Source organism: Bombus vosnesenskii, unplaced genomic scaffold (genome assembly GCF_011952255.1).
Source record: "Bombus vosnesenskii isolate JDL3184/JDL3185 unplaced genomic scaffold, Bvos_JDL3184-5_v1.1 scf7180000013355, whole genome shotgun sequence".
In the NCBI taxonomy this organism is placed as follows: Eukaryota; Metazoa; Arthropoda; class Insecta; order Hymenoptera; family Apidae; genus Bombus; species Bombus vosnesenskii.
Genome location: NW_022882990.1, coordinates 1,130,685 through 1,142,932, shown reverse-complemented (window position 1 = coordinate 1,142,932; position 12,248 = coordinate 1,130,685). Strand labels below are relative to the sequence as shown.

Genomic DNA, 12,248 nt, shown 5'->3' with positions numbered 1-12,248 from the left:
ATATATAGTTGCTTTAAACATATAATAATTTGTACTAAAGTTGCTCGCACTAAATATTGACGTCTATTAGTCTAATGGATAATTGACCGTTTAAATAATTTTGTGATTTTTGTGAAGTGTATGTTTGCAATAGATATCTTGTAACTTCTAGATACATTGTCGAATTTGTTTCAAAATTTACCAATGATGATAATCTTCTCGTGCTGTATGTCGTATATAGAATTTTTTGTACGATATAAATGATACAGACAACGTTTTCGTAAGTTGTCGCATACTTTTGTGAAACACGACTATACATTGCAATTATTTTCATATTTTCTTTTACCCTAAAGCATAGTATGTTAAAAAGACTATTTGATAGATTAATGTTTATTCATAAAACAAGGATATTATACGGGTATATATAGTCTTGTCCTTCTTTTTATGTAATTTTTCTAATTTTTATAAGCAATTTGTACTACAGTATTTTATTATTGACATATTGCAGATATGAGGTAATTTAATCGTCATATTTTTTTATCATGAATTATATTCGCAGAATGTATTTGGAAGATGATCGCGTGATCTAATTTCCTAAAAAAAGGCAAATTTTTGCTCGTTACTATTCTGCATTACCAGCCCAGAGAACAATGGCGTATTTACGATCCCAATTCAAAGGTGTCTGCACTAAAAGCTCGCTGAATTCTGTATTGACGTGTTAACGAACCGACTAAAATAGTGATTACGGTCCCTATGCTTTGTGGTTTAATCCTAGCCTTTAAAGAAGCTATTCAGAGCGTTAATTCGTAAGTATTTATTAACTGAATGAACGTAAGTCAATTAAAAATATAAAATAGTTTGTAATTTGTAAAATTATTTCATATGCAATTATTAGTAGAATTGGAGAATAATATGCAAGCAATGAACTAATGCTTCAAAAAACATCATTGATACAAAATGAGGGTAAAGTAATTTACAATATATTATTGGGCTGTTTGAAAAGTTTGTAGCATTTTTTTTTTTAATTTCTATCAAATACTAAAATGTCTGAACTTGCTCTTAGTTGAATATTGAACAGGAACATTGAAAATTCATTGATTTATTAATAATACAATGTTGAATTGTTAGTGTTGAATTAAAACTGGAGTGTTCATCTATATCATTCACTGAATCTAGTACAGTCTTATTGGATGTTACAAAACTCATTCCACAGCCATAGTCAAGAAATTAAGTACTGTAAAAAGCTGTAGAAGCTATGCGATGAAATTTCTTACCGAACATGAAAAATTTTTCAAGGAAAGACTCGTGATATTATATATAGTAAAAAGTCCAATTTTAGTTAAATCTTTCTTAACTTTCCCTATTAATCGTTTTGAACAATCTAATATTTTATCAAGATATAAAACGTATATTGAAATAACAGATATTTTATAGAATTTCACTACACAAATTAAAAATACAAGAAAAATTTTCATGATTTATGAAGAATAGCCTTTTTAGTATTATAGTGACATAAATACCGATAAATAGTGATATAAATATTCAAGAATAAGAATGAAAATACTTAATGAGACACCTATAGGCAATTCTATGCTCAATCAAACGAATAGAAACATAATAATTTAAAAACTTTTCAAGCAAAACAGTTATATTGTACTATAAATTGAAGGGATGCCATACAAAATTTCACAAGATTGTTCACTTTATGTTTTTAAAAAACGCGATTACTATCATTGTGGTTCTGCAGCCACATATACCTAAATAAAAACTATGTAGCACATTACTAGGTTGCTTATTCTCATAAGGTGTAGCATACTCAACTACTCAATTACCCAAAGATAGTAGTATATAATCAGATTAAATAATAAAGAATATAATAAAGCACATACATGTTATTTATTTTTTCACACAAATTCAGAGAATCACAAAAATTCACTGGAATATATGTTTGAACAGGGTCGAAGGGTTTAATTTCTCCAAAACTTTATAAAATTATAAGATCTATACCTTCCAGTTGTATGTACCAAAACACCTTAGACGATTTGTTGTAATAATGTATGTAAATTTGACTTATATTCAAACTAATGATAAATTAGTAATTAGAAACTAGTATTGATTACATTTTTATGAAATCTATATGCTATAAATCTCAATTATTTGTTAGAAAACATAGCAATAATATATTTCATTATTTACAATATATAGGTAATATTAAGCACATGCATACATTTCCTACCTAAATATTATTTGTTGTATTAATTTGAAATTGTTCTATCAGTTCGAAAGGGCCTTTTTAATCACTCTTATATCAATTGATGAATTTGTAGAAAAAGAATTGGTCAAGTGGTAGAAGAGTTCTATAAAGTCTGATGACTATAACAATTACATAAAAATAAAATATAGAATTCGATACTATAAATTCATTGAAAAATTTACATATAAAATGTTCCATTAACGTAATGTTGGTCTTTAATGGATGAAAGTACCTATATCAATCATCAAATGATACATAAAAATAAATGTACAGAAATGGCTGAATGGAAGGATACGGAAAATTTATCGTTGTCTTTTTGCTCACGTTTTGAATACGCGATCTATTACGATATTAATTTTAAATATGAGTGATGACAAGACAAAGAATGAATTGCTGAACATGCTGCACGAGTAACTTCTCAAACATTGTTCTTCCGCACGATAGTATAATTTATCTGCCTCGAAAGAGATATCGTAAATCTCTCAAAATCAGATCTTCATAAAACCTGATCAAGCAGAATTTACGTGCTGCATGTAGCTACTGGTAGTTCGAAAATACTGTTATCGATTCTTGTAAACGTATACCGGAAAAGATTCCTGCTCCCTAAAATAGAGACCTATATAACAATAACTAACTATACGCAGTTGAGCTTTATTCAAAAAATTCGTATTCACTGAAAATGGCAGCTATACCTATTTTTTTCTTTTTTTCACGAAGATACGATATGTAAGCTATGAACAAGTCGAGTATTATCGTACTTCTCTAGGACGAGTAGCCTGTGTAACGAAGCAACGGAGAATTCAAAGGAATCCTCGCAATTCCGTTTTGAGCATAAATTTGAAAAAATTCCAAACTTTCTCGGAAACTCGAAAGTAGAAACGATAAATTTCTATGACTTTTTTATATGAAAGTCTGAAAGGATCGTGCATCTATTCTCGATCGTTAAGCGAGTGCATGCAACTGGATCGTTCGTAGATCTAACTATCCACGGCATGGCTATACGTGCAGGTATAAGCTTTACTTGGAAAGCATTTTAATCCCTTGTGGCCGCATTGTTGTTGGCAACAATAGTACTCAAAATTACGGTCGATTCTCTCCCTGCTAGTGTTTAGCGAAGCAAAAGATAAAGCGAATGCAAAGAAACAATTGCTATTGCTGCATTCCTCTTTACTGTAAGAACAGTAGCTCTTTTTTAAACAATCTTTCGTCCCTTTCAATTGCAAACGTTTCATATACCTCGTGTGCTTTGTGTTACTGCTTTCGAACTTTAAAAGAGTAAAGATTGGACTTTAAAGAGTATATAGGACGTACATCGTAATGGTATCCACGATTTTTGGGTTATGCAAAGTACTATTGAACGTACGTCGTACTTGAAGTCTCCTACAAACTTACGATGTTTTAGAAATCGGAAATTTTGAAAGTCTTTTCTATGCTTAATGTTTATTTTGCATAAATACAGAAATACATTCCATAATTATTTAAGTAATTGTAATTTTCTAAATTTATCGGAAATAGAATCTATGTTCATATTTTCTATTCCTAGTGATTCCAGAGTACTGTAATAAATTACAATGTGAAATATTTTTTGTAATGAAAAAGATAACAATAGTTTGATTGAAAAAATTGCTTAAAAGCTAGAACTATAATTAATAGTTAATAGAACTATTAAGAATTTGTATTACATTCTAGAGAAGTTGTGACATGCTTATAAAGTATATATTTTTTCTTTTAATATAACTGAGGAAATGGAAAAAACGTACTTTGATGCATAATTATTCATATTTGTTAAATAGTAGTAGAGTATTTTAACGCTTAAAAACATTTATCTAGAAACGAAAAATGAAATGTATTTATTAAATGATATATTGTTAATTGCTAATCTATTATTTACATTTATCATTTAATTTATTTGAAATACTATTAACTAGTTTACACCTTTGAAACGAATTTCCTAATTGATTCTAATTTATTTTATTACGGCAAATTTGTTTTTCCTTTTTTATCGAAAAGGAAATATTTTCGAAATCTGTCTAATTTGCAAATTCATATAATGTGCAATTCATGTAAAATTTTGTTTATAGAAGTTCTTTTATCTTTATGAAAAGATTCCACCCACTTAACTAGGTTATCAATAAAGACATATCTATTATTCCATAATTTCTGCTTGATATTTGTCATAAATAATGAAGAAATCGTGGATATCATTATGATCTAAATTCTTTCGTTCTAAATAATTATTTGTGCTCACTAGTGACGTGTCATAAATTACGTGCTGCTCACATAGCCGCGTTTGTATCTTGGGCAGCTAATTATTAGCAGCAGCAGCTATTAGGGCAGCAATATAATACAAGAAAAGTTCGAAAAAAGTGAAAAAATTGTTCTAATAAGTAATAAGTGCAACAGAAGGAAGAAACGCTGTCATGCAACTTTTATTATATCTTTTTTCATCTAAATGTATTTATATTTGCACGAATTACCATAATCAAAGTTTGAGTATAGGGAATTTATTATTCGTTAAATTGGTATCGTAGAATTTACAAAATATTACTAGAGAATATACGATATTTTTAAAGTGAGAATAGAACTAAAATTTAAAGATTATTGAAAATCATTGTAAATAAAAGATGTTATTACTTTAAATGCTTCTGTAATTGTAACTATGTAAAATTAGGTTAAATTATATAAATGTAAAATTCTAAAATGAGGTTATCATAAAAATAAAAATCCCCCTTCCCCCAGGAAATAAGTTCTAAACTAATCGAAACAGAAATAATTTAAAATATTAACATGATTATACTTGAATTAAAAAGGAAAGATAATTTTAAAGAAACTAACGTACAATATTAAAATAAATATCTCTGTAAAGTTATATCGACGAATCAATAATATATTTCATGATTTTTACGACAGCAGTGCAACATCCACGTTCTTAGAACATCTTCTATTGATAATGATTTTCAAATCATCATGTCAAAGAATTTAATAATAGGATTTTATAAATTATCTATTGATTAAACCCGAAATTCTAGATTATAGTGAAACTTATTTCTACGTATTAAAATTATTTCGATATCATTGATCAGTATTGCAAGTCCCTGATTTGCGTCAAGTGACGTTTGTTACGTCCCAAACTGATTGTGCTTGGATCGCGAACTAATCGGGTTAACGAGTAATCGGATTACAATGCGATTACATTAAGAAGGGTTGGCTTTTAGTTTTTCTACATTAATTAGAACCGTTCATAGAAATCAAGGATTTATTCGATTCTCAACATTACAATGACTACCCTTTAGATACTCTTTTCTTGTGAACTAAAATATCTAGGATTTACGTAACAGGATGTATTAAGTAAACGTTAAAACGAAAGAAAGCAAAGAGAGAAGCAAAAATTGAAAATCGTTCTTGATTTATATTAAAGAAAGAATTACTTTTTCATCCATACCGTTACCTTCCATTCCTTTATTTCTTATTATGTGCATGTAATCAAAGAATTATTCAACTAAATATTATTTTAATGGTTTTAACTTTTATCTGTACGCATATAGAACTTCTGGAGTTTTTTGACTGGAAAATATATACAAACAATTTGTTTAAAAATATTCAGATATTTCATTCGGAAATTAAGTGTTAATATTTAAATGTTTGTCAAATCGGTGATATTTTGATGTAATAGATCCAATAAGTATCGCTAGCGCATGGTTCCTTTCCCTTTCTTGTCTGTTACATTTTTATTTTGTTGAACTTCGCATAAACGTTTCACTCTTGAAATGTGCACATTCGCAATTTCTATTTCGGCTGCAGCATCATTATAATTATCATTAACCCATTGGCATATAGAGTGTCTCGTGAAAACCTTTGGACACGTGCCACAGAAAGATTTGATGTATATTTATGTTGTATGTATTATACAGGGTGGTTGGTAACTGATGGTACAAGCGGAAAGGGGGTGATTCTACGCGAAAAAAGAAGTCGAAAATATAGAATAAAAATTTTTCGTTCGAGGCTTTGTTTTCGAGAAAATCGACTTTGAATTTTCGTTCGGTACGCGTGCACTTTATCGCGTCTCGTTATAACGAATCTCATAAAAAAATTTTTTTTTTAATTTTTCCATCGAGACAACGATCTACCGTGAGATCCGTTATAACGAGACGCGATAAAGTGCACGCGTACCGAGCTGAAATTCAAAGTGGATTTTCTCGAAAACAAAGCCTCAAACGAAAAATTTTTATTCTACATTTTCTACTTCTTTTTTCGCGTAAAATCATCCCCTTTCCGTTTGTACCACCAGTTACCAACTACCCTGTATAAATTCCATTAGCACTGATGAAACGCTACTGATACGATTATATTGGTAAAAGTCAAACCAATGGAAAAATGTATATAGAAATTATAAGATATTCGCTGCAAATATGTATTTAGTAAAAAGTTAATGTACAGCATAAATAGTCATCTCAAAAATATGATTAAAAAATGGTCACATTGAATACCGAAGCTTATCAATATAATGCATAATTGTCTGTTTAAATATACCCTGCGAAATATATATTTGTATCAAATATCTTGTAGCTTCTATATACAATTCAAATTGATTTTAAAGTTTAGCAATATAATCATAATACACGAATTTCATATTAATGCTAAAGAAGCAAAATGTTTTCTATAACACATACATTTATAAAAGGTTTCTACAAGTGTTGGAATACATACTTTAGCTACTGTACATTTATTGCATACATTGTACACATATTTATTGTACACATTGCCAGACAGTTCGAGACATTGTGGTTGTTTCTTACTAATTCGGATTTTAGCAGTTCAAATGCTTTTTGAGCAGTTGGAAATATTTTTCATGGATTATTAATAGCAATAAATGGTAATTTTGATCGCGAAAAAAAATGGTTTACGCAGGAACATTTAGCAGAGAAAACGTTAACGTGAGAAAATCATATGTCAATGGGTTACAATTAAAATTGATCAAAAACAATGGTTTGTACGTTGAATTGTAGTGAAGTGTAGTATGAGTTATAGTCCTTACCTTTCGGGTGGTAAACACAAACGAGTATAATTTTCTGCAGCTATAGTGGCCAACGTCAACACCGTCACGAGAAAGCAAAGTGCCTCGAGAGTACATTCAAATCGGCATGTGCTTAATGACTCTTCATGTCCTGCCAGGATCACAATCACTGATACCGGTATTACAAGGCCTGTTACTAATAGATCTGCCAATGCAACGTTCACTAGAAACGCATTTCCTGGAACGAGAGAATATAGTTTGGAGTTAATTAAAATGAATAACCGTATTAGTTAATTGTTAGATGAATTCTGAGAGTATCATATGATTGATATGCATTCAAGGAGCAATGAAGTAATCCAAAGTAATTATTATTGTGCGCAATACATTACATCGAATGTTGTTGAATATTCATGTTCACAGTACATAGCATGTATTTTTATATGTATAAGTATTATCACACTTTTACATTTCACATAGGACATAGTAATCATAGGATGAAAGAATTAAAAGTTTGACTAAATCAGATATAAGCGAGTTGTTGATAATTTCTTTTGATCTATTTTCATCTAAATTTTATTATTCTCATTTTCAACAATTTATTTGAGGCGAGCACTTTTGAAAGGTCTTGCTATTTTGAAATTTTAAATAATTTGTGGCTCTGCATGAATATGTTATTCATATGAAACGTGTTCGATTGCTTTACTTTCATTTAGAGATATTTTATAACATAAAATTCTATTCGTTCATATTTTATTCGATTAACACATTTTTTGTGTCATAAGCAATGCGAGATTTTTAAATGTATTGACTTTAGAAATTGGAAGTTTAATTCATGTTTTTATAATGGATGGATAAAATAAGAAGTACGCTGAATTCTATAAACAATTTGACATTTATTTACTATCTATATTTATTATTTATTAATTTATTATTTTACCAAAATTAAAATTGTACAATGTAAGTTACATACATTACAGTAAATATAAATATGTACACAGGTATTAAATCGAACTAGGTATTTACCTTTTGAATCTTTAATTATGTATCTATGTTATTAACACGTTCAATGCGGGAAGGTTCCTACGATTCCTACTCTCTGTGACGAATATTGAAAAAAAATTGTTTAATTGATTTTACTTCAAAGATGTCGAAAACAAATATTAGATTGTTAAAAAATATTTTTAGAGAATAATGTCGACAGACGTATAGATGTTGTTACTGAAGTCGTTGTTACTCCTCCATACACGTGTGCATGATACATATAATGTCTCAACATTGAATATGTTAAGCATAACTTCGCTTCATTTTTATAAACAATTATTCAATACCACACTGAACGAAAATTATTAAAAATAAAAATTAGTTATTTGCAAAAATTTCGAAAATACATTTAAATTTAATATTAATAACACTTATTAACTTAAACATAATAATTAATCTTGCTATTAGTATATTTAAATCTAATGTGCACACAACGATCTAATATACTGTTGTTATTTCTATACTCATAGGTAGGATCAGAATGGAAGTAACAACAGGTTATGGGCCCAGGTGCAATAATTAGTTATTATCTTTATTGAAAATATTATTAATAGTAATAATATTTAGGAGCGCAGAAGATAACCTAAAAACAAAAAAAAGGGGTGCGTGATCGATGATTCAGTGTTGAATATCATAAGGACGCTTTATCGAGTATACAATAATTGTTTACATAATACAATTATCAAAAAAAAAAAAGAAAAAATGTCGAGCGGGGCGAGTTTAAGTATTGAAAAACTAAACAAAGAAAATTACGACACGTGGAAATTGCAAATGGAAGCAATACTCATTAAAGATGACTTGTGGGAATATGCAAATGGTTCAATAATTAAACCTAAAGCAGCGGATGAAGCCTCTTTATGGAATAAAAGGAACGGTAAAGCCAGAGCCGATATTATTCTTACCATAAGTTCGAATGAGCTATGTCATGTGAAGCATTGCAAAACTTCACATGAAGTATGAAATAAATTAAAGGAGGTTTACGAACCCAAAGGACCCGCGAGAAAAGCTACGCTCCTAAAGCAATTCACGAAAATGTCCTGTAGTGAAAATATATCCGATCACTTAATCCTTAGAGTGCTGAATACTCGCGGCTTATGCGTTCCGTACGGACGGCGCGCGGCCAACGCTGACCATCGCTGTGGACGGAGTACTTTTTCGCTAGACTGAACTCTGTTGATTGACTATTCAAAGCGCAAATCGTAATAAGTTATAGTAATTCTTTTGCACGAGATTAAATGATTTAAGAGCGTTATTTTTTAGTATTAATTATTTATTATAAACATTGAAATTTACAATAAACTAGAATTTGGGTAATAAACTAGAAAACAATAAACTAGAAAACTAAATTTAGTAAATATAACGAGTTAATAATTCAGTTGCGTGTGAAAAATTTCAAAACAATTATCGATACATAATCCGACATCGCATTTTTTGCATTCGTATCGCGTGTCGCTCCTTCTCTTATTTTTCCCACAAACAACACGTTTTCTTCTTGATAATTGTGTCGTGCCGGCACGATTAGGGCATTTTGACGGAAAATGCCTATCAATTGAACGAAATGGTAAATCCTCGGACTTTCTCTTTCTTCCTCCTAACATGTTTCTACGTTGGAAATATTTTCGTAAAACGTCTCTTATCAACGCTAAATGAAATTCACTAAATTTTTGTTTCGAAGCAGTAGATTTTTGATATAAAATATATGCATTATATGTAAGGAATGCATTTATATTTATCTCACACAAACGTAATAGTATTACTTCTGCGTAGGTGTTCGGAAAAATTGACAAACGCATATATGCGTCCTTAATCCATGCCGGACACTTACAGAAAATGCATTTATGTGTCCTTAGTCCGATAGCTTTCGCCAGACGCGTATATGCGTCCATAGCACTCTAAGGGTTAAATAATTTTTTCAGCCACGTGGATAAATTAAAAGAAATGAATATTCCAATCGCTGATGATTTATTGTTAATCCTATTATTATATAGCGTCCCGAATACATACGAAAATTTTAGATGTGCAATCGAATCGCGGGACCAATTATCTATTCCAGATGCGCTTAAGATAAAATTATTAGAAGAAGCTAATTCTCGTCATAATTCAAATGCCGTGAATGGTCACCAAGAAGCTGTACAAGTGGAAGATTCAAATAAACACAAAAGGTATGATAAAAATAGAGATAACAACATATACAATAAAAAATTGTATAATAACATTATTATCGTAAATCATAATAGGCATGTAATATAATGAAATATTTTTATGCAAAAAGTTTACAAAATAAAGTGCAGAAAATAAAATTATCATGCACGATCTCGATCCATGTACACAGATTAATACATTATAGCATAAAACATGAGTGTGTTGATAAATGTGTTGTAAATTATGCAGATCCATTCCGCAAATTAGAAGTTATGTACTCTTATAGACAATCTGATTGATATTCCTAAACTAATTTCTCATTAACTTCACTAATCCAATATCTATTACTAGTAGTACATGCGTTAATGACTTATTTGTTATTGCGAACAAAGTTGTTATTCGCAAACTGTGTAAGTACTTACGTTAAGTATGCTATTCTAGCACATGAAGATTTAATTTATAAACGCATGATTAGTTCAAACGTTGTATAATAAAACTAGTAGTACATGCGTTAATGACTTATTTGTTGCTGCGAACAAAGTTGTTATTCGCAAACTGTGTAAGTACTTACGTTAAGTATGCTATTCTAGCACATGAAGATTTAATTTATAAACGCATGATTAGTTCAAATGTTGTATAATGAAACATTTCGAAACTGTACACTTATATGGTTTAAAGACACAAAATATATTAAAGAGATAAATATTTTTACTGTACGATTAGTAAAACATATGAACCAATTATATATGGTGAAAATAATCGTTTAAGTAATACAATAATATCATTAAGTATTAATTATACGTATTGAAATATTAAATAATACGATAATAATATAATAAATAAAAAATACAATAATCGTTACTTTCATTAGACATATAGCACAATTTTTAAAACATTTTAACGTAACAACAAATAATCCCAAATACATAGCTATGAGTAACAGTAAAATTTCTACAGAAAATAGGACAATCAAATAAAAAATAATATAGTTCATGTAACGATCTATCAAATCTTTCAACCTATTTTAAATAGCGATCTTCTTCAAAATAGCTAAGTAATTTTCGACTTTCCTCCAAAATACAGCGCAATTTATGTTTACTTAATGTAGTAAACAGATAATATTAAATAAATAAATATTAAAAATCTTCAACTAAAGATAACAGTAACGACTCCAGAGAAAATACTTTACCATTTCATTGATGTTTATATCTTATAGGTAAATATTCTCGATCATTAATTCTTAGTTTAAGTTCACTCCACGGGGTTGATAAGGGTTGGACTATGTTAAATGGAAATGTGGAGGTGACGAGGAATGGGAAACAGTGATAGATTGCGCGATGGTGAATATGAAGGGTTGGCATAGAATCACCTTCTTTACAATAACAGCATAAAATCAGATTATCTACCGACAGAAGCAACTATGAGTGTAGGAGATACAGAAGTAAATAAGGAACATCAGAGAGAAGTACAGGAGAAAATATAAATACAGGATTGGATAAAAGAAGGAATAAAAAGATACAAGGAAGAGATACAAAACTTGAAGTTGTCAGAAAGCGAATTAAGAGACGATTAAAAAGGACTGAAAATGGTATTGAGGGAAGCAACACGAATAAACGGAATAAGAAAGCACGAAATGGAACAAGGAGGGATAAAGTGATGGGATACGGAATGCTGGAAAGTGCAAAAGCACTGGAAATGTGTCTGAGGAAAGTCAGGAAAAAACAAGTATAACAGAGTATCATAAGGAGAGAAGGAAGTATAAAACATTATGTAAAGAAACAGAAGAATGAAAAACAGAAGAAGAAATAGAAGAGGTAA

The 12,248-nt window shown here is 29.6% G+C and overlaps 1 protein-coding gene across 1 annotated transcript in view; it reads right to left on the bottom strand.

Annotated features, from left to right (window-relative positions):
* The window catches only part of LOC117237065 (histamine H2 receptor-like), a 362,177-nt gene that overhangs the window by 6,856 nt on the left and 343,073 nt on the right, over positions 1-12,248 (bottom strand). Inside the window, 1 exon segment of the mRNA XM_033500679.1 lies at positions 7,269-7,485. Coding sequence (XP_033356570.1) covers positions 7,269-7,485 — 217 coding nt within the window.